At 54.5% G+C, this 23,172-nt stretch overlaps 1 protein-coding gene across 2 annotated transcripts; it reads left to right on the top strand.

Annotated features, from left to right (window-relative positions):
- Positions 1–395: 395 nt before the first annotated feature.
- Positions 396–22,856, top strand: SBK1 (SH3 domain binding kinase 1). 2 transcript variants are annotated; one of them, XM_011378802.2, is made up of 4 exons: positions 396–2,026; positions 16,544–16,776; positions 18,177–18,379; positions 19,251–22,856. In XM_011378802.2, exons 2-4 carry the CDS (start codon positions 16,551–16,553, stop codon positions 20,064–20,066), a joined length of 1,245 nt encoding a protein of 414 aa, XP_011377104.1. In that variant the 5' UTR covers positions 396–2,026; positions 16,544–16,550; the 3' UTR covers positions 20,067–22,856. The 2 variants fall into 2 exon arrangements, with proteins under 2 accessions (XP_011377104.1, XP_011377103.1); XM_011378801.2 differs by having other exon boundaries at positions 400–2,011.
- Positions 22,857–23,172: the final 316 nt, after the last annotated feature.

Below are 23,172 nucleotides of genomic sequence, written 5' to 3'. Positions count from 1 at the left end.
TTAGAAGATGGATTCCCTGCTTCTGTTGGAAAATCATCTATCCACACAGGACTCACAATGCTGATTTGCTTCATCTCCATCACTCCCTATCACCTTACACCTGGCCCCAGTCACTAATTTATGTGACCTATAAGTACTTGAGCTTGCAAGTATACCTGGCTCTAAAATTTCTAGAAATAGGATGATTGGGAAGAGTATGGTGAGTGGAGAAAGCAGCCCCAACTAAGAGTTGGAAGAAATAGGGAAGATGCAGGGTGTTTGGGGGGCTTTTTCCTTAGGGAAAGTGTGGCTGGGTCTGCATGGATAAGGCTGAGAGACAGATGTGCTGGGAAGATGTGCTGTCCTATTTCATCTCCATTTTCATCCACCTCACTTCTTTCCAGGCCACCAATGTCATTAACCAAACAGACAATACTCCTTCACACCCAGGTGGTGCCTTTGCACATGCTGCTCCCTCTGCCTGGAATCCCCTTTCCTTCTTTTTATCTGGTGAGCACTGTGCATCCTATGACTAGTCACTGCCATTTACAACAGCGGTCCAGAACAAGTCCTGGGCTTGCCATGACCCCCAAAGCCCCAGTTTATGACCTCTTTCCTGAATAGACTTAGTTCTCTGCGGTCTTGCTCAAAATACGATAGATGATGGACAGACGGACAGACCAACGGGTGAATAAATGCATATCCGATTGCAGAGCTTGAATATTTCCCTCCTTGAAACAGACACAGGCTCCGCCCCACAAGAACAGACTGGGACAGTCTGGGACAGTCTGGTCCCGCAGGGGCCAGGAGGGATGGACCAGGTGACCCTCTCAGACTCCCCGGAGTCCTCTCTAACCTCTTTCTCTCCCCCTCGTGGGCTCTGACCTAGAAAAGACCAGAGGTGGGAGGATAGAGAGGGAACCATAGGCTCTAGGACCCAGCGCGGCCGGAAGGCTGGGTGGGGGCGCCGCGCGCCGCTCGATCCACGCGAGGAGAATCTGCGCCCCGCGGTGCGCGGCGGGAGAGCGCGGCGGGAAGGAGAGCGGGGCGGTGGGGAGAGGGAGAGGGAGAGGGAGAGGGAGGGAGAGAGAGAGAGAGAAAGAGAGAGAAAGAGAGAGCGCGCGCTGGGACTAGTGCGCGTGCGCAAGGGCGCGCGCCAAGCGGGGCGGACAAAGGGGCGGGCGGCGGCGCGCGGGCCGGAGGGAGGAGCCGCGAGACAGTCGGGCAGGTGCGCGCGGGCCGGAGGGCGGAGCCGCGATGCCGCGATGGAGCGCAGCCCGGGCGGGCGCCGGGGCTGGGGCCCGAGCACCAGGCGGAGCGCGAGCCGGAGCCGCAGCCAGTGCCCGGACCAGGCCGGGGTCTGGAACCGCAGGGCCGGGCTGCTCGTAGCGGCGGCGACGGAGCCCCCCAGCGGCTGAGGGGCTTCCTCCCAGCCCCTTGCCGGTGGCCGGGACTCAGCAAGTCCCCGCAGCCGGGGAGCGCGGGGATCCCCCACCAAATCCAGGACCCAGAGACCCCCCAAGAAGGCGGGGGCCCCTCTAAGTCCAAAACAAAACGACTTCCCAGCCGGGGAAGGCGAAGAATTCCTCCGTATTCAGAAGATAGCGACGTTCCTATGGTGCCGCGAAGATTCCCCCTCTTCAATCTGGGCCCCCCCAAGACCTAGAACGCAGTGATCCCCCCGTCCGAGATTGCGAGCACCCCTTCAAGATCCTGGTCAATACAACTCCACACCTCAAGACACGAAGACCCAGCTCAGAGCGCCCCTAGATCGGGGGTCCGAGACTCCCCCCCAATTCCGGTACACAGAATCCCCAAATCTAGGGACCCGAGGATAGCAAGAGCTTCCCCTCACCAGCAAGAGGCCTCGGGGATCCCCCCAAAGCTCCAGGACCGGGGCCACGGAGCCTCTTGCGGCACCCTTCTCATCCCAGCCCATGGTTGTGGAGCCCTGAGCCCCCGGGGCCGGGCTGACGAAAATCGAGACGGCGCCCAGGCCCCCTGCCGCGGCGTCCCCGCGGCCCCAGCCCAGGTAAGCCGATCCCAGGTGAGTGGCCGCCAAGGCCCCTAGCCCTGCAGGTGGGGAAGGAAGTATCGGGTGCGTACTGCCCCCTCCCCAGCGTCGCCATGGAGCCGAGGCTGAAGGACGTCTCTTTGTGTCTCGCTAGGAGGAGCCGCCCCCTCCTCCTCCCTTCCCCCACCCCACACCCTAGCTCAGGGGTTTGGGCGCAGCTCCTCGGCCCCACGGGGGTGTGGTGGCGGAGCCCCTTGCACCACGGAAAAGGGAGAAAAGGGTAGAGTCCCCCCCACCTCCCAAAAAAAAGCCTGTTAGCCTGGAGCTGTTCAATCCTCAGTCCTTGGAGTATATGTACCCCTCCCCCCAAGGCCAGGCTGAGTTCTCAAGTGAAGTCCCCGCTGGGAGGAGAAGATTTGGGGGGTGTCCACAAGTGAGGGGGCCTGCAGTGTGTGTGGCCTTAGGGTAATGGCCAGGGATTTGGGTGTATGTCTTTGTCTGTGTGAGGGAAAGGGTGTATTTGAGAAAATGAGTGGAAATCCCTTATTTTCTCTGTGATTCCACTGCCCCCACCCAGGCCACAGTGGGGATCTTCACCCAGGCCATCATTGTGCTCCCTGCAGGACAAGGAGGGGCAAGCCTTTCCAAAATGAGGCGCTGGTTTCTGGAGAGGGGAGGTTGTCTGGATGAAGAAGCCATTTCAGGTCAGGCACTTTTCTGTCCCCATGTGCCCTGAGAGCAGCAAACCCAAAGCCTTTCCTTTTGACCTCCAAAACACCCAGGGCCAAACCTCAGGTTAAGTCAATGTGTCCTAGACAGCCAAGGGGGACCATTCTAGGTTTTCACTTTAGCTTTCTAGGCAGTATACAAAGCAGTACCCCAGCCTGGTCCTCAGTGAGGTCCTGAACCCTAGGCTCACAGGAAGAGGAGAGGCCCTGGGGATGCTGTACCCTGAAATTCTGGGTCAGAGATTCTGAGAAGTAGATGGACAGTGCCAAGGAAACACATTGTGGACTGCTAGGGTTTCCACCAGTCTCTTCCCTCTGAGCCCTCTGCAGGCAAGCAGTGATGCTGAGGAAGACAGGATTCTGGGTACAGGTAGCCACACCACGAGTTCCTTTGTTCATTTATTCATTCAACAAACCTTCAGCTAGTGTCTGTGAAGTACCAGGCACTGGAGTAAAAGTCCTTTTTCTCTCTTCATTCTGATCTCATTTCCTGATCTTTCCTGTTCATCAGACCCCTGGGCTGTTCTCAATTTCCCCAGGCCATGCTCAGTTGTACCTGTTGAGGTGGGCCTGGTCAGGCCCAGCTGACCAGTTCTGACCCCACACCTGAAGCACCTGATCCCTTGATCCCCATCCTGCTGCAGACTTGGGACCCCGAGCCTGGATGGCCAATTCCTCTTCTTCCCCCTTTCCAATACCAAGTGCCCCTACCCCCACCTGCTGCTGACATTGACCCAAGGGGGAGGATGTAACCAGCAGAAGAAAAGATTGGAGGTGCTTCTAGCCAGACCTCTGGCAGCTCTTCTTGCAAATTCAAGGACATTTGAGGCAACTCCCCTCATATGGGCTGTGGGGGAGCCAACTGCCCTGAAGACTGGGTGACCTTGGGCAAGCACGTGGCATCTCCCAGAGATAGTGACAGAGAAGGAGCCACTTACTCAGCTGGAGGAGCTGGTGTGGATTGCACTTGGGCCTTCAGAAGCATTCAGGTGTATCCCCTCCATCTCTGAAGGAGTTCATTTTCCACAGTGGCTTCCCAGGAGCCCAGAGCCTTGTCATATGACCCACGGGCAAGGGAGTGGAGTCTGAGGCTAAAGAGCAGAGATTTGAGTCATTGTGAAAGAATATCATCAAAAGGCCTGGGGGGACAGCAAGTAAAATCTCTCTTCCTCACTAACCTGCACTGGCTCCCTATTGAGTCTAGACTAAACTGCAGTCAAAGCCCTTTGCAGTGTGACCCTAAACCACCTCCCAAGTATCATCTCCCACTGCTCACACATCATCCTCTGCTTCACTTCTGGCTCATCTCCTCCATGTCCCCTAATTCCCTCCCTCCTTCCGCTATGTCCTGTTTCCTACCTGAAAAGCCCCACCATTGGATGGCTCTTGAGCAGCTCTCTGCCTCTACCTCCCGTTTTGATTTGACCTGGGTTGGCATGGAGTGGAGAGCTGCATTGGGCTGGTTGATGGGTTAGTGGCTTGGAGACAGTGACACGTGTCTACATGTGCTGTGAGAGTTTGTCTCCACATCTAGACTCTGAGCTCCAGGAGACGGGACCAGATCTGTCTCATCCCCACTGCATTTGCTTTTGTTATAACGTATGGCACATATTGTAAAATACAGTTTCTAGACGCATTTTGTTAATACAAACTTTTTCTCATATTTGCATTTGTTGCCGATGCTAAAAAAAAAAATTTCACATACAAATATTGATTTTTTTGATCCCCTGAAAAAGCAAATGATGTCAAGCCCAGGCCAGAGCTAAAGAGTGACAGTGACAACCTTCTTTAGACAGGCCACCACCCTCCAGCCTGTCCAAGGCCCCACCTGACCTCTTCACTCATTGACATGACCTGCTGGCCCCTCCTATAGGCCTGGGGTGGAAGTCAGAAGGTGTTTGCTCTGCTGGTGACCTTTGTCTGTGTGTGTTTTACACAACATGTGTGTTCCCTGCCTCCCCCATGGCCAAGTTAGAACATGGCAGAGAGCAGCATCCCTCTGGGGTCTTTAAGGCTATGGTGAAGTGAACCTGAATTCCTCCCCCCAGAGCATCAACGGCCTGGTCTCACTTTCTACTCTTTGCCCTGTCTTATGCCCCCTTCCTTATGCTAGAAGGATTCAACCTCCAAAGACCTGTTTTAACTGTCTCACTTGCCCAGGAGCAAAAGTCCAAGGTCCTAGGCCCAGGTCTTGCTGAGGACTCTTGAGAGAGGACTACTCTCTGGGCCTCAATTTACCCATGTATCAGAGAGGAATTGGAAGCTATAAGCTTTCCCCTTGTTCTAACTTTCTAGGAGTGAGTCCAAGCTGCTCTAGTTTGGGTCTGGCAGGAGAGGTAGGGGCCTAGATGCAGAAGTCACTCAAAAATATTGACATTCCCTAAACATTAATGAAACCAGTGAGTGTTGCCAAATAGCTAGCCGGGCCAGGGGCTAGCACTGGGCCATTCGGCATGGCCCTTGGAGACAATGTGCCGTTTTCCAGGATGAAGGCCCAGGGTTGAAGGAGGTGGCAGAGCACCATAATTGAGAGTACATTCTCTGGACCCTGCCTAGGTTTGAATCCCACTTAGCTGCTCTGTGATCTTGGGCAAGTCATTAACCTCTCTGAGCTTTAGTTTACTCATGTGGAAAACAGAATACCAGGGTTATCATGGAGATTAAGTGAGCTAAAGCATGAAAAGGGCCTAAGACTGACAAGTGCTCGGTAACTATTGGCTCTTAGGGCATTGGCTAGTGGGAAGTTAAGCGTTAGTAACCACCTTGGTTTTCCTGTAGCTGATCTGGGGAGGCCATAGGGTTTCTGATGCTATCCCCGTGAAGGAGAAACGAGTGTTTTAGAGGCAGTACTGTACGGTGTTAAGAGCATGGAATCTATTCCTCCACGTGGTGGGGTGGGATGGGGTTCAAGCCTGAGGGTCTGTGAGGCACCTTCCAGAATCTTGACCTATGCTCTGTCTGAGGGGTGGGAACTAGGGCGGCTTGGCCCTACCTAGTCCTTTAGTTGAGGCCCTCTTCCTTCCAGGCTTGACTTTCTAGGTACTCCGCCTGCCTAGCTTCTGTCCCCAGGCTTTCTGCCCCAGGTGGATGGGCCTCAGGCCAAAGTCTGGACCAGTATCTCCACTAGACCCAGAGTCTTCCCCACACTACCCCCTCCCTCCCCTACTCCCCTGGTTTCAGGGAGCCGTGGCAGTTAGACCTAGAGAGGCCAGTTAAAGACTCCTCCCCTCTCCTGTCCACCCACCTTCCCTTTTCCCTGCCACAGCTTGGCCACAGTCTGGAGAGGGGACAGGTCCAGACTCCAGCTCAGCCCCAACTTGGGGAGCCATGTAATATCAGGGTCGAAAGGAAGCAGGGAAGCATTTTTCAATGTCAAGTGCCCCATGTTGGGCACTGGCCATCACTTTCTCATTTAGTTCTAAGAACAGCATTAACCTAGAGCAAGGATTTGAGCCCAACTCTGTGAGCACCCAAAGGTTCTTGTGAAACTGGCATCAAACTGCCTGGGTTTGAATCCTACCTCTACTGTTTACTGGTATGTGACCTTGGACAAGGCCGTTGTCCTCTGTTCCTCAGTTTCTTCTGATGTAGAACAGACATAATAACTCCTCCTACTTCCTAGGGTTGTTTACTGGTAAAGCACTTGTAGCAGTGCCTGTTATTTAAGTGCTTGTTCTTATTACTTCTGCCACACCCTGCTGGGATATGCAAATGAGCTGGTCTGGCCAGCGGAAGTCACTGTGACGCCCCACCACACCAGCTGTTCCTCCTGTGGCTTTAGCTAGTCTTGGGAGAGGCAAGAGAATGTCCCAACTGCCTCCTGGTATTGGGATGGCCCTGAGGGGCACGGGTGGGAGATGCACAGATCAGGGCTGCTTCATCCTCCTGGTCAGGACCCACTGAGCCTGCAGAAATCCCTGCCCCAGAGCAGTTCCCCCGGTCTGTTGGCACCCCCCTCCCCCCAACCATAGTAGGGAGATCCTCCCATCCCAAGAGCTCAGGTGTCTCCAGGAGGAGCAGTGGGGCCTGCGGTTAAGATGGTTTAGGGGTAAAAAAAGTACAGTCTCTAGACCCTGCCTTGTGACTTTGTGCACGGTACTTAACCTCTCTGTGCCTCAGATCCCTCATCTACCAAAATGGTGTCTGATACTAGTACCTGCCTTATAGGGTCATAGTGAGAACTGACTGAGTGAATGTGTGTAAAGTGCTATAAATGGCTTTGAGTACCCACTAAGGGTTTGCTCTTAATATTAGTCCTCAAAAGCCCCTGAGCAGAAAGGGCACATTAGCACTACTTTTACAGGTTAAAAAAAAATGGAGGCTCAGGGTGAAGGTCTTCACTCAAGGTTCCATATCTAGGATTTAGGGAAGATTCTACTTACTTTTCCATCATTCACACAGTTTTCAGGGCAAGTCCAGCCCGAAAAACCTGACAGGACCTAATCTGGGCTCCAGCTACAATCCTGGACATATCAGCTTTCCTGCCTCAACACCTCTGCTCACATGGTGTTATGGCAGGTGAGAGCCACAGCACAGAGGAATCTGCAGCCCAGGCCCATGGGACTCTCTCGAAAGCCTCTGAGGTTTCCCTCACCTCTTCCCTCAGACTCACTCCTAAGGCAGTGGTGGAATACTGCAAGGGGCTGGACTCTGAGTTTCTGACTGCGAGCTGGGTCAGGCCACGCCGTCTCTCTTCACTGCCCAGGGCCTGGCACATGGGTTGGCTTCAGGAAGGGTTTGCTCAGGTCCAGAGTTTGGAGTACATCTCACTCATAGTGAAAGGCAGGTCCTCACTGTGGCCTCCAAGGCCCTGCACACTGTCACCCCCTCCTTACCTCTACCCTCATCTCCTGCCCCGACTCATCCACTACTCTGAGCCATGCCGGCCACCTCACTATTCCCTGCACACCAGGCACAGTCCCACCTCCCCCCACCCTTCTCGATGGGAACTCTCCTGACCACCGTCCAGAACTTCATCTCCTAGCCCGGGCATTTCCTCACCTCTCCCTGCTTTATTTTTCCCTTTAGGGCTTCTTACTGTCTGACATACGTCTCTTACTTATCTTTATTATTGTCTGCCTCCAAACTAGAATATAAGCTCCTTGAGGGCAGGGCTGTTTCTGTGGCTCATGAATGTATCCCAGATCCAGGAACAGCACCAAGCAAATAGTAAGTGCTCAACAAATACTTATTGAATGTTCTGGAGCCACATCCTAGCTGTAACTCTGGATGTGTCACTTCCTCTTTCCTTCTGAGTCTCAGTTTCCTGAACTGCAAGGGATATACTGTAGTGGGAATAATAGCAGCTTCTCCTAAGATGCCTGTGAGGTTTAAACGAGTCAATATATATAAAGTACTTTGAGTGTTTCCTAAATGTTAGCTACTATTAATAATAACTTTAAACTGCACCATTATTATTCCTGTTTTACTGATGAGGAAATGAAGGCACAGAGAGAGTAGGTGACTTACTCCAAGCTTCATGGCTAGAAATGGTGGTGACCCAGTTCTACCCAGGAATGCCTGTATCTGGGCTCCAGGCTCATAAGCTAGGCTACATGCCCCATTCCATCCCTCTATAGGAGGTTGGGGAAGGGGGAAGAGGTGAGGGCTGTGGCTAGGGAAGGGCTTATATCTTCAGGGAGATTCTGCTCACCCAGCCATCTCTCTAGTGGCCACCACCTGTCTACTAGTGGACACCCATGCAAGGCCCCAGGCCCAGCAGCCAGTGGCAGGTGACTCCCATGTTCACCCTCCATGCCAGTTGAGACCTGAGTGCTGGGCTGCCCACCTCACCCAGGCAACAAGGCTGAGCCTCCAACAAGGCTGAGCCTCCTCCCATACCCACAGAGGCTGCCACAGGTAAGCCAGGAAGGGTGAGGCCCAGGGCTCCCACCTCTTCACAGGGCCTGCTGGGGAGGAGGGCCAAAGAGGCTGGAGAGCCTTTTCCAGCTCTGGGGACCAGCTGCAAACTGGCAGTGTCACAGGCTATTAATAACCGCCACGAATATGCCCCGAGGAAGGGGCACACTGCACTAGCTGGAGGGGGAGGCTGAGGCAGAGGTGGGAGCCAGAAGCTGAGCCTGACAGCAAGGGGACCCCGAGGCTACTCCAAGAATGTTGTTCCCAGTTTCTGCTGCTTGATCTCAGAAAAGTCCCAGCACTTCCTCTCAGTCTCTTGAGAAATTTAAGAGCTGGGTCACTTGACCTCTAAAGTCCTTTCTGGCTCAAGCGGGGTTCAAGGGCCACTGGAAAGGTATGTATGGATATATTGCCATTTATTTAACCAAACCTCTACTGATAGACACTTGAGTCTATCCAGCCTTTCCACCCTGGGGGCCTGGATTCTGATTCTGCAGCACTTCCTCCATCCCGGCTGCTTAGCCTCCTCAGGCCTCCTGTGGCCTTGCGTTTAGTGCTGGGCCTGCCTGGGTGCTGTCCATTCCTGTGGTGCTGAAGACGACGAGACCAGAGGGGAGGCCTGGGCTATAACCAGAGACCAAGAGTAGAGAAGGGGAGATAGAGCAGAGGACGTTCAAGGTTCAGTCCCTAGCTCTTCCCCTCACCTTGAGGAAATTGCTTAACACCGCTGAGCTTCAGCATCCTTATCTCTAAATGGCAGCAGCAATATAAAGCATTGGCATATTGAGAAATCAGGTGATAATTTTTACTCTATAATTTTAGAGATAGTAAAGCATAGTCGTTAAGCTTTTGGACATGAGTGATAACACCTGAATTTGAATCCTGGTTCTGCCACTTACTGGACAATCCTGATCAAAAGACACGACCACCCTGTTCCTCAGTTTCCTCATCTATCAATTGGGATGAATAATAGGCCCTGTGTCATAGGATTAGATGAGTTAATTTATGTGCAGCAATTGGCACATGGCAGGGGTTCCCTAAATGTTAGCTATTATTATCACTTTCCTCTTTGTTCACAGTGACCAGTGTCACAGCCACTCCCGTCTCTGCGATGCTTGGGGCTGGGGCTGTTAGAGGAGGCAGCACCTTTTCATGCAAACACCCTGGCCTCTAGCCCAGACCTGCCACTGACTTCCTATGTAATTTTGAGCAAATCTCTGTTCTCTTCTGGCCATTAGCCTCCACATCTGTAAAATGGAGCTAATGATACCTCATACAGGATTCTGAGAAAATAGCTATGTGCCTGTAGGGTCACATTCAGGAAAGCCAAGATATAAAAAGTTACGACTTCCCAAACATGTAAAGAATTATTCACCCAGGATTTGTCACACCCTGACTAAGTGTTAGAAATAGCAAGATGATTAAGGCATGGGGCTTGCTTTCAAGAAGCTCTTGGATTTCTTGCTGAATTGTTATTCCCCTTCAAGGTTTATTTGGGTGCCACCTCTTCCAGGAAGCCACACTGATCCCCACCACCAGTGGCCTCCCTGGAAATGCTGGAGCACTGACCATTGACTTCATGGTTACCCGAGCCATTATTTTATTTGCTTTCCTGATTGTGTAGGCTCATACTCTCTATACATTGCTCAGCCTACTCACCCCATGTCAGTACCTAGCATAGTTCCTGGGTTTGAGGAGATATGCTCATCTGCAATCTTTAGGTTGCAAGTTACAAAAACTCAAACCGGCTTAAGCCAAAAGGGAAATGCTTTGATTCATGAAAGAAACATTCAGGAGTATAATTGGCTTTAGGCATACCTGACTCAGGTGCTCAGAGCCATCAGAAATCTCTGTCTTTCAGGTCTGCTTATCTCTTTATTGCTTCATTCACAGACAGGCTCTCCCCTCCTGGCAGCAAAGCCAGCCCTCAGCAGCTCCAGGCCTGTGTTCTTCAGCCTTGCAGACCAGGGGTCAGAAGGCATCTCTTTCCTGATAGCTACAGCAAAAGTCCTAAGGCTAGATCTCAGTGGGTCACCTTTGGTCACCTGTTCATTCCTGAACCAGTCACAGTGACCTGGTGGATGGGATGGATTCACTGGTTGGCCAGGCCTCGGTCAGGCCCGCCTCTAAAGCTGGGGTGGAGACAGCCCTACTGAACCACATGGGCAGAGAGAGGCCATTCTCTGAAGAAAAGGAAATTGGTTGGTGCTGAGCAGTAAAAACATTACAGGGCCATTCTAGAAACCACTGAAAATGTGTGAGCTAGACAAGAGTCTGGTCCCATCTACTCTTCAGAAAATTTATCTGACCACGTGTATGGAGGGATTGGAGGGGAGGAACCTGGAGGCAGGCAAGGGGAGTGTGTGCAGGTGTGCAGAGCTGACTCAGCCAGTCGGGCTAAAGGAAAGAAGCTCCAGCCCCTCACTTTATAGAGAAACAAAGTGAAGTGGGTGAGAGAGGGCAGAGGGGCTCCCTGTCCTCCTCACTCAGTACCTGAAATTCCATCTAGTGGCTGCTTTTCACAGGGACTTTTAATTACAATACAGACCCAAACAGCTGACCCACCCAACAATCATCCATTCAGTGGCATCCTTCCAGGTGAGGGCTTTGTTAAGGATACCTTTGGGATTTGCCTGTACTAAGGGATAGTATGGGTCCAGACACCTGATGGAGGGGACCTGGGCATGGGGACAGAGAATCTTAGTAAAAAAGGTCTGACTGACATCAGTTGGTCCAACCTTGCCCTTCGCTGATCACTGATTCGCCAACAGACAGACATCTAATGTCTGCATCTCAACCCACCCCACACCACTGACCCCCGTGATGGGGATGCACTTCCTCCCCGCTTCAACTGTAAGCCCTGTCTTACTTTGAGTTGCTATCTACCTGGGTCTGCCTTCAGCCTCAAAGGACACTGCGTGGGATCTGAAGCCCAATGGCGTGAGTTCAAATCCCAGCTGTGCTAATTATTAGCTCTTGAGCAAGTTACTTAGCTCATCTGTGCCTCAGTATCCCTTTCCGTAAAATGGGGGTAATAATAGTAGTGCCTACCTCCCAGACTTGTGGTTGTTAAATGATTTAATCCACAGTGTTAGCACAGCACCTGACATATGATAAATGCTCAATAAAAATTTGTCAGTATTATTACTCCTCCACAAGAGAGGATAAGGACAGGCCCCCTTCTCTTACAGGCTGGTCACCCTTCATCTACTCTTGTAACTTGATTCTTATTTGGTTGCCAGCATTACCACTATCGAGGTTACCTTCTCTGGCCACACTCCTGGCAGTCGGACACACTGAGGTTCAAACCTTAGTCTTCTGCTTACTCGCTATATAACCCTTAAATTAGGTAGCTCTAGCTTCTATGACAAATAAGCCCCTATATCTCAGCAGCCTAACACAGTAGAGGTTAACTTCTGGCTTAGGTAATATGCAGAGTGGGTAATCCTCATCGGCAGGTGGCCTCCCATAGCCCGGGACCCAGGCTCATCCTACCCTGGAGCTCTACCACCTTTTAGGGCCTTGGAGTCCTCTTCATCAGGCCAGTGTACCGAAGAGAGAAGAAACTACCCATTCTAAAAGCCCAGCTTAGCAGTGACACATGTCATTTCTGTTCACATCCCATTGAGGAAACCAGTCATGGCCCCACCTGGTTACAAGGGAGGCGAGAAATGTAGTTCCCTGCTACAGCTGTCTTCAAGCAACAGCGCTGTGTTACAGAAAACAACAGTTTTTGTGGGCAGTTGGCTATCCTTTCAGTTACCACAGTGAATCATCAACCTCTTGGGCTCTGTTCATCTATAAAATAGAAAGCATCACACAATTGCGGCTATGGTTATACATCAAGCTGTTTTTAAGAAATAGAAAGTATATTGCCCCCACTTCTCAGGGTCTTTGTGAGGACTCAGTGATTGACGTTTTGCCAAGCTGGCACTGTATATGTGAAAGACAGGGGGTTCCAAAGTAGGCCCAAGTTGGCTTATGTATTTGGTGTAGTTTTCATCAGAGACCCAGCTCGAGCCGCCTGCCAACAGGAAGTCATAGGTGGTTCAGTCTCGCTTTTTGCTTGGGAAACTCTCCCAACTTCTATGGCCCTCCCACCCTATGGTGGAAGACCCCGCCCACAGGGCCAGAGACTAGTCAGAGCCATGCCTGCTGCCATGAATAGGGGTGACACCCTCCTGCCTTTAGCAACAGATAGAAAACCGAGGGCCTCCCTTGGGGCCAGCAAGGACATACATTTGAGTGTGGATAGATGCAGTGCCAACTACATGGGGCCGGCCACGGGCCTCACTGCCTGGTGCTGGGAAGGTCACAGCCATCAAGCTCACAGCTGTTCCTCAGAGCAGAGGCAGTGACAATGATGAAGGTAAAACACTTTTAGATCAAGTTCCCTGCTGAGGCCAGCCAGACAAATGCCTTCAACTACTCTGAGGCAGATGTGTTTAACTTCATTCTGGGCTTGAGTCCCCATCCAAAGAAAGGAAATGGTCCCTACGGCCTGGACTGTTATGAGGATTAAATGAGTTAATACATATGAAGTACCTAGACCAGTGCCTGGCACCCAGTCACCTCTCAGCAGGAGCTGAATGAGTACATGCACATTTTTGGCTGAGGCTGTGCCCTCTTCTGGGCCTCAGTTTCCCCACTTAGGTACTGAGGGATCTGGAGGAGATGGCCTAGCATTCTGACTAGGGAAAACAGTAGCTAAAAGTGCCAACTTTGGGGCCATCCCAGCGCTAGCTGTATGATACTTGGTCAAGTTATTTAGCTTCTGTGTCTCACTCTCACCCCTAAAGTAAGGATAATAATAACACCTACCCCACAGCTGTGGGGATGACATGAGTTCATCCTTAGAACAGAGCCCGACACGTAGTAAGTACAATTTAAGTGTTAGCTGTTGTCGTCATTATTATTATTATTTTCATCATACAGATATAAAAACAGGCCCAGAGAAGAGACGTGACTTGCTCAAGGTCACCCAGCTAAAAAGTAGTGCACATTAGACTCAAGGCCCATGCTGTTTCCATTGTTCCCCACTGTGCCTCCTAAGTCACATGCATCGTAACTGGGTCAGAGGCAGTGGGGACCCGGGGGGATGACGCAGCAGCAGGGACCGTGTGCGGATTAATTCCTTGTCTCTTGCCGACACCTTGCAGAGAACGAGCCTAAAGAGAAAGGGAGGTGGGGAAGGGGGGAGGGGGCAATAGGGATGATCCCCCAAACTGGACCCTGGGAACCAGGGGAAAGGATAAGGGAGAGTGGCTATCATGTAGCCCCAGCCCCTGGGGAGCTCAGAGCCTGTTGATGGGGACAGAGAACAGCTGAGACCCCACCACCACCACCAAGATATTCAACAGGGGCCTGAGAGACAGGAATCGGCACCTGGGGCAGCAAGGAAGGCTTCCTGGAGGAGTGGAACCTAAGGATAACGAGACCCAGGAGCTGGGATATAGGGAGGGAGAGAGGTGTTAAAGCTATAGAGAGGCAGTTCAGGGCAGTGGTCAGTGCATGAGCTGAACCTGGGGTGAGGGGGCAAATGGGCCTAAACCCACCTCTCTGTGGCTGTGCCTCTGACCCAGCCCGATGCCTACCCAAGGCAATTCTGAGGCCAAAGTAACAGGGAGGAGCCAGGCACCAACCTGGGGGAGGGAGGAAAGGGGTTTCTAGCAACTTGGGGCCAAAGCCCAAAGTGGGAGCATTGCACATGTGTACACATGCCTACACACACGTGGCCCACCCACCTCAGGAAACCTAGGGAGGGAGTCCACACACATCAGAAGTAAGTAGCAGAGCAGCCCAGCATGTCTCCCTGGTAGGCTCGTCAACACCTGTTGGGGAGAGCTCCACACTCTCTACAGAAGGCCCAAGGACGCTGGCACACAGCCTTCATGTTCCCTGCTGCATCGAAGCCATCTCCCTGGCTCTCGGGATCCTCTCTACCCAGACAGTGGGTGGACATTTGACAGGGGTGGGGAGAGGGGACCCCTTCCAACCCTGAAACCGGAGAAGACTATAGTAGGGAGATGTCACCCACTTTTGCCCAGCTGGTGGCTGCAGAGACTTGATACGATGCCATGGCGCGACTAGGTCTTTGTGAACCTGCCACCATCCTTCCCTCTAGGCGTCTGTGTAATGGGCTAGAGATACTGAAGGCATTCACGTGACATAGATGATGCCTGGTATATATCCTCTCTTGAATGACCTAGGAGAGGAAAAGCAGTAGGCAGGGAAGGTTCTATCAGAACAGGCTCGTTCATGAATGGAGGGGAAGGGGGCTGAATGGAGGAGCAGGATCCTGAGGAAGCAGAAGGGGCGGGAGCCGAGCTGAGGAAGGGAGGAGGGCTCCCTGCTCCCGCAGCCAGCTGGGAGGACGTACAGATGGAGCTCCGTTTGGGGCTGGGTGGGAGGCCAGGAAGTTCCCTCCTGATGTTCCTTCTCTCCCTGTGAAGTGGGAGGCTGGGTCGTGCAGAGACGGAGGAGAGCAGAGGAGGAAGGGAGTGTTTGGGTCTGGAGGGGGAGCAGCTCGTGGACAGCTCACCCGGCTCCCATCCTCTGGTCATGCTCCGCCAGAGAGAATGCAGATCATACTAATGAGAACACACCCACACCTGACAGTGACAGCACTTACTGTGGGCCAGGTGCCAACCACATCATGTCTGTTAGCTCAATCTTCACAACAGCCCAGAGGGAGAAGCTACTCATATCCTTTTTAATAGATGGAAAACTGAGTCCCAGAGATGAAGTAACTTGCCCAAAGCCAGCTAGCAGGTGACAGAGCTGAGTTTCAAACCCAAGTGATCTGGCTCCAAGTCTGTGCTTTTCTCAGAGTCATGGGGTGCTCTTGCAGGAGGTAGCTGCTGAAAATGCTGGATGATACACCTAGGACCGGAGGTAGAGGGATTGAAGTGATGGCAGAAGAGGCGCACCAGGAGGCAGGCTCCAGAGGTCAACTTGCAGAGGATTCAGTGCTGGCCTCTCCTGCTGGTGCGCATACAAGCACAAGTGCTCGCGCACACCTGCTCCTGGAGGCTCAGCTCTCAGTCTAACCCTCCCCACATCAGACAAGAAATGCAGGCCCCAGGCCCAGACTCTCCTCACTGCAACGCTCTATCCTCCACCACCTGGAGGCAAACTCAGTACTTCTGAGTGGTGGGTACACACAGGAAGCCCCCTCCCCCAGCTTGCGCGGACACTGAAAGGATCGGTCAGGCTGTAAATGTGGAGTCTAGGGGTGGAGGGCTGAGTCTTTGTAGGACAGGTGCTCTGTCTTTGTGTCCGAGGGCCTGGGTTGTGTCCTGAGACAATAGCTATGGTTGTGTGTGCCTGAGCGGGGTTCTGTTGTACGTGGTGACCATATGTGCACCATCCTGCCAGTTTTCTGAGACTGCACGGCTGACGTATTTGATACTGTGCTCTCTGCCCTCAGACCTCACCTTCCCCACCCCCTGCCTTATTTTTTCTACAGCCCATATCACCTTTTCTCATAATATATAATTCATGTGTTCACTATGTTTATTATCCTTCTCCCCTAGAATGTAAGTCCCATGAGGCAGGATTCTTGTTTGTTCGGTTCTGTCCCCAGGGCTCTGAGCAGTACCTGGCCAACAGCAGGTGCTGATCAGTACCTGTGAATGGGAGCACTCTTGTGGAGTCGATCTATGGCATGTCTTTGTGTCATTATCATCCCTGACACTGTCTGGATGACAGCATGAGACAAACTGGTGGTACCCAAGTAGGGGCCAGGGGGCAGTGACTATCTCTGGAAGGTGTTGACACAGCCTGGTCCTGAAGCTTTGGGGAAAGGTGATACAGCGAAGGTGCTTGTCGCCCCCTTGTGGTCGTCTTGGGCATGGCATCCTGCCTCAGCCCCCAGGGATCCTGGGAGCCGGGGAGGGAAGAAGTGGGTGAAGGAGGGGGCCCTGGCCTGATGTCACATTCCGTGCCACATCCCCCTCAACAGGGAGAAGATGAGCGTGGGTTGCCCAGAGCCAGAGCCACCTCGCTCCCTGCCCTGCTGTGGGCCAGGGAGCGCCCCTGGACTGGGTGCAAGCGTGCCCCTCCTCACTGAAGACATGCAGGCGCTGACCCTCCGGACACTAGCTGCTAGTGATGTCACCAAACACTACGAACTCGTCCGGGAGCTGGGCAAAGGCACCTATGGGAAGGTCGACCTGGTGGCCTACAAGGGCACAGGTGAGTGTCTGCAGGGTGGCTGGTTTTGAGGCTGGGTTAGGGACTTAGCCGCGGCTCCTGAGTGCTCTCTGCAGGGGCAGGAGTCTGAGCAGGGAGGCAGAGTCCAGGTCAAGAGGATGTGCCCTGAGCGGCGCAGGGAGGAGGAGACCAGGCAGATGGGTCAAAGGAGGCATTGGGGGCCATCCAAGGTGCCTTTGAGACAACCAAGGGGATGCACTTAGGAACATCTGGAGTTCAGGAGATCAAGGTCAGGGCTGGCAGTGGTGTTTGGGGAATCACCAGCATATCGATGATAGCTGACCCCAGGGAGAAGGACAGAGCTGAGGAGGGGTCCTCCAGAATAGGGCACCATACTTAAAGGGGAATAGAAAACGACGCTATAAGGACAGTATGGCCATCTCCATTTCTCAGGTAAAGACACGGACCCAGAGAGACTCAGTCACTTGGCCAAGGTCATGCAGAAAGTTTGAGCTAGAATGAGACCCCAGTCATCAGCTTCAGAGCCTTCGCGCTTAACCACTGAGCTTGATGCCTTCCCCACGTTATAGGCCCACAGCAGTGTCCACTCAGCCAGTCAGTAATGGGGGCTGCATGAGCTCCCACACCTAAGGCAGGTGGCTCTGTGCCGACTAAGCAACAGGAGGAGCACTGGATATGGGGTCACCTGAGCTTTGCCACTTGCTTGCTGTGTGACCTCAGGCAAGTATCTTATGTTCTGTGTGCTTCGGTTTCCTCCTCTGTAAAATAGGGTAGCATTAACGCCCAGCTCATAGAGTCATTATGAGAAGTGAGTTGTGAGTGTGGATTGCTGAAGGTAAGGCCTGTGATGTGTAAATACTCTGGACACACAGGTGTGTGTCACACAGCTATGTACCAGATGGGTATAGGTGCCTGCCCAAGCACAGTCAGGGATATATGCTTTGCGGACTGTCACCTCTCATTGTCTAATTCCTTCTTATTCATTTGTCCTCTTAACAAACATTTGTTGAGCACGTACTGTGTGCCAGACCATTAGAGCCACTAGAGATGCAGCAGCGAACAAGACAAAGATCCTTGCACTCAGGAAGCTGTGTTCGAGTTAGGGGAGACAGAAGAGGCACATACAGATATAGTATTCACATATATCAGGAAGAAAATGAGAGAAGATGGGGGAAGCAGCAGGCCCTCCTTGAGGGCTGCAGGCCGAGTGCAAAAGACCCAGGTTGCACCCTGCCTTGCATGGCCTTCGGCAAGTGCTTTCACCTTGCTGGGTGTGTTTCCTACCCATAAGATGAGGATAGTCATGCCCACTGGGACCCCCATCGTGCCTTGTGGCTGGACAGGCTGTGCAGACAGGCATGGGTATGTGTCTGGTACAGGAGGGCATGGAAAGCGGGGCTTCACCACTCTTGCCCTGCCAGGCACGAAAATGGCGCTGAAGTTTGTGAATAAGAGTAAAACGAAGCTGAAGAACTTCCTGCGGGAGGTGAGCATCACCAACAGCCTCTCCTCCAGCCCCTTCATTATCAAGGTCTTTGACGTGGTGTTTGAGACCGAGGACTGCTACGTCTTCGCCCAGGAGTATGCGCCCGCCGGGGACCTGTTTGACATCATTCCTCCTCAGGTATTTGAGGTGGGGGCTGAGAGAGGGGAGATGGTCTTCCAGGTCCCCAGAGTGTGACAGCTGGGGAGGAGTCAGGCCACTCATTTAATGGATGAGTATTTAACGAACACCTACTGTAAATCTGTCACTGTTTGGAGGGCTGGGGATTCACAGTTCACAAGACAAAGGTCTCGCTGTGGTGCTAGTCAGGGATACAGACTTGGCAATAAAGCAGATAAGAGACTGAGAGGAGCACTGGAAGGAAACGGCCAGAGTGATGGACGAAGTCCAGCAGCACCCTCTTCTGCAGCTGCACAGGACTGGGTGGGGGCGCAAAACAGGAGGCAGCGGGGCCTCCAGAGGCTTCCCAGAGGAGGCGCCCTGGAGTGGGGAGAGTGCCAGGAGGATTCCAGGCACTGGGCTTTGCAGTTGCCCCGTGCCAGGTATGAACCCGCTCCGCCGCCTGCTGGATAAGTGGCAAGGCCTCTTGGAACCTCAATATCCCTATAAGGGAAAAGGGCATAATGGCAGCCGCCGTGAGGAGCTGTGAGGTAGTGCAGGATAGGGCACTTAACACGGCACCTGGAACATGGTAGGTACTCAGTACCCGGTCAGTCGCTGCAGTTATTGGGGAAAAGGGAAGGAGGGGAAAACCGCGGGGCGGGCCAGAAGAGGAGGCGGGGTTGCCCATGTGGCGTAGCGGGGCGCAGCTGGTGCTGGTGCTGGCGTGGGGGCGGGGCCACGGGGGAGGCCAGGCGGGGCTGGAGGTGGGATCGGAGCGGCAGCACAGGCTGCTGCTGCTGCTCCTGGTGGGGGCGGGGGTGAATGGAAGAAGGACCGAGATGGGGGAGGGGCTGGCGGCCCTGAGTGCGCCCCGCTTCCCTGGCCCCAGGTTGGGCTCCCCGAGGACACGGTGAAGCGCTGCGTGCAGCAGCTGGGCCTGGCGCTGGACTTCATGCACGGGCGGCAGCTGGTGCACCGTGACATCAAGCCGGAGAACGTGCTGCTGTTTGACCGCGAGTGCCGCCGCGTGAAGCTGGCCGACTTCGGCATGACGCGCCGCGTCGGCTGCCGCGTGAAGCGAGTCAGCGGCACCATCCCGTACACGGCGCCCGAGGTGTGCCAGGCGGGCCGCGCCGATGGCCTGGCCGTGGACACGGGCGTGGACGTGTGGGCCTTCGGCGTGCTCATCTTCTGCGTGCTCACTGGCAACTTCCCATGGGAGGCAGCCTCTGGCGCCGACGCCTTCTTCGAGGAGTTCGTGCGCTGGCAGCGCGGCCGCCTGCCCGGGCTGCCGTCGCAGTGGCGCCGCTTCACCGAGCCGGCGCTGCGCATGTTCCAGCGGCTGCTGGCGCTGGAGCCCGAGCGGCGCGGCCCGGCCAAGGAGGTTTTCCGCTTCCTCAAGCACGAGCTCACATCTGAGCTGCGGCGCCGGCCCTCGCACCGCGCGCGCAAGCCCGCCGGGGACCGCCCGCCGCCCGCCGGGCCGCTACGCCTCGAGGCGCCTGGGCCTCTCAAGCGCACGGTGCTGACCGAGAGCAACAGCGGCTCCCGACCCTCGCCCCCCGCCGTCGGGCCCGTACCCGTGCCGGTGCCCGTGCCCGACACCGGCCTGACCCCCCCGGGGCCCTCCAGCAGGACCGATGGCCGCCCGGACAAGAGCAAAGGGCAGGTGGTGCTGGCCACGGCCATCGAGATCTGCGTCTGAGCTACCCCGCCGACCTCGGGCCGGGCGCTGTGCACGCAGCCGGGCAGAGCATCTGAGCTGCCCTGGGCCCACGCCAAGGCCGAGGTGGCGGCCGTGGCAACAGCGACCATCCCCACGGTGGCAGGAGGAGAGTAGATGTCGACTACGCAGGATGGAACGGCCTGGGTGCCCGTGCGTCCATCCCGTGCGTAGGACCGGCAAAGATAGCCACCAAAATGCCTCTGGCCCAGACCGCAGGAGCCAAGCCCCACAAGACCCAAGGAATCAGAGGTACTCCTTGGCAATCAGGAGCAAGGGGAGTTTGCAGGTGGACTTCCCCAACACCTCCCTGAATTCTGGAGCCCTGACTAGGTACTCGTGGCCCTTTGCACCCCCTGGCAGACCATCCCACAGGCCCATTCCAGGTCCTACCCTCCTGCCCCCCTACACACCTCGGGCACAGAAAGGGACTGAAGTGGTGGGGAGAGAAGAGGCTTAAGGCCTCTGGGCACTGGCTAGGAGGAGGAAGATGAGCTGAGGGCAGAGTTTTGCTCAGCTGCATCCTGCCCCTTTCTTGGGAGGCTGGAGGGGAGAGGCCAGGCGCCCTGCAAAATGTAGCAAATGTCTGGACGTTGCAAAAGTGTGTGCAAGTGCATGCACTCGGGCACAGGCTCCAGGAATCTTGTGACTTCCTCCAAGCCATTTCCTTGGTGAGGACAGGAATAAGAGGGCAGCTTGCCTTGGGCCACACAGCCACTGAGAGGTAGAGCTCTGGTAGCCCTCCCCCTCCTCCCCAGGGGACAGAAGGGCTCCCAGGGCAAGGGCCTCAGCTCCCTGGCACCCCTGGGGCAAAGGTGTGAGTGCAAAGCCCACCTCAAGAACGAGCTCCCCTGCCAGCGGCACCTTCCCCATGGCCCAGGGAACCTCTCCAGTCCTCTCTGTCCTCGCTGCCCTGCCCAGACAGTGGCCTGGGCTTTGGCATGTGGCGAGGTTTCTGCTGGGGAATCTCCTGGGTTTCTGCCTTGGGCTGACCCCACATCTCCCACATTTCTAGTCCTGGAGTATACGGCTGTGGGCATGAGAACAGGGTGCCAAGGAGATGTGAGGGCGGTACATGTGTGCTGGGGGTGTGCAGCCTGAGCACTCCCGGAGTGCATATATGCATGCACATGTAGCCTTGTGTGCTGAGCGACTGTGTCCAGATGCCCAGTGACTCCGCCCTGCCCCAGGATTCTCACCAGGCAGCTGCCAGAGGGTGTCCCGGCCTGCTTTTCACCACACCCCTCAGGGAATCCGGCCAGGAGGCATTTGCAGGTTGGATCAGGCCCCTAGGCAACAAAGCAGAGGAGAGGAACCCAGCCTCACCCAGCGCTCCCTCGTGAGCCCCGCCCTCTCTGTGGAGGCCTGGGACCCGGCAATAACCTCAACATGGGTGAGGCTGCCCCCTCTGCCTGGCAGCACACCATCCACTGTCCTGGGCCCTACATGCCGGGGGCTCTCTGGGGTTCTAGGCTATTTGAGGGGCTCCTTTATGGGCCAGGCTGACCAGAGGGCACCCCAACTACCCTCTGGCCTGGAGCCCCCACCTCTTCATTCACCCCTCATTTCCACCGCGCAAAAGGGCTATAGGTCCCCCTGCCCTGCCTGGGTCCAGTTTACAAACAGGTAGCCCCAGAGCCTGGCCCCCTCTCCTTGGTGTGCCCACTCCTCTCAAGACCCACCTCTCCAGCAGGCATTGGGGCCCTCCACACGCCAGGTAAGTAGCAAACCCTTCCTCCCACCAAGGGCCAAGGCCCCCCCCATCACTGCCCCGGCCCACCTGGAGCCCACCTGGGCACCTCTCCCAGCCGCAACTTCTCCTTTTGCCTTAGGCCTCTCAACATCCTGTTTCCTGCAATAACAAGGAAGCGAGATTCCAAGTAGATGTCCCTGTGCGTGCTCTTTCTCTGTTGAGATCCTTGTCTTAGTAGCTAGGATGTTAGAATTGGGAAGGGACCGTAGTTATGTAGCCCAGCCCTGTTTTCAGAGGCACACGGGGCAGTGACGGCCTGACGCAGAGGCAGGACCAGAACTGGGTCTCCTTCACTGTCAGGGCCCGGCTACTGCCACTGCTGCTGCCTACGCTGGTCGGGTTGGGACCCTTTGCCCCTTAGGGGAGGTGTTGGTAACAGATATTTACCTCAGTTTATGTCACTGTTGAAGAAAAGAAAAATAAATAGCAAAAAGTTAACACCGTAGACATGAAAACTTAGAAGACAAAAAAATTCACAAAAAAATCCCCTTGCAATTCTGTGAAGGTGTGTGTGTGTGTGTGTGTGTGTGTGTGTGTGTGTGCATGCATGCACATGCGCACGTGCATATATGCGTGTACACACATGTCTGTTCCACCCTGGGCAGGCCGGGATCTCTGTCCCAGCCTCTGTGCCCCCCACACTGCCCCCTGTCCTTCGGTGCTCCCCAGAGGCCCCTCTGAGCTGGCCTGTGGGGTGTGGGGAGCCCCCTTGGTGGGAGGCAGGGCCACAAGTTAACTGAAGGGTCTTCTACCCAGCCCCTGAGCAGAGCCCCAAGGCCACCAGTGCTCCCTGAGCCCCATGCTGTGGCCAGTGGGACGGTTGTGGCTGGCATCAGTGTCCAGGCCTGGCTCGGGGCCTGGGTGGAATCTCAACCCCAGCACCGTCATGTATCACCCCCTTGCCCCCACCATGTGTTTGTAAATACTTTGGCATCCTTTGGCCCCGAGGAGGTTTTTAAATGTGTTATTTACTTCTCTAATCATGACAATTGCTATAAAATAAAAGTTTAGAAAAATTACCACTCGGTGGCTGTCTTGTCTCAGATACAGGGTGGAAGGGGGGGGTCACGAAATTGCTCTGGAAACTGAGAACTTGACAGATGTTCTAAGGTGGGATCTGCAGAGCCTGAGGGCAGCCACTCCTGGCCTCCTGTGACCTCTCAGACCTAGTAGGCTCAGAAGGGAACAAATACCCAGGTTCTGAGGAAGGGGTAGGGAGTTTTCCCGGCCTGGAGTCAAGCGTGAAGCCCTTCAGACTGGGCAGGAAAAAGAAGCAAGGGCCCAGAGGGACAGAGTAGGCCAGTTGATCCAGTCACCACTCAGCAGATACTTACT

This window comes from Pteropus vampyrus, unplaced genomic scaffold, assembly GCF_000151845.1.
Source record: "Pteropus vampyrus isolate Shadow unplaced genomic scaffold, Pvam_2.0 Scaffold347, whole genome shotgun sequence".
Taxonomy (NCBI): domain Eukaryota; kingdom Metazoa; phylum Chordata; class Mammalia; order Chiroptera; family Pteropodidae; genus Pteropus; species Pteropus vampyrus.
The sequence above is the reverse complement of the archived record's forward strand: the minus strand, read 5'-3'. Positions and strand labels throughout refer to the sequence as shown.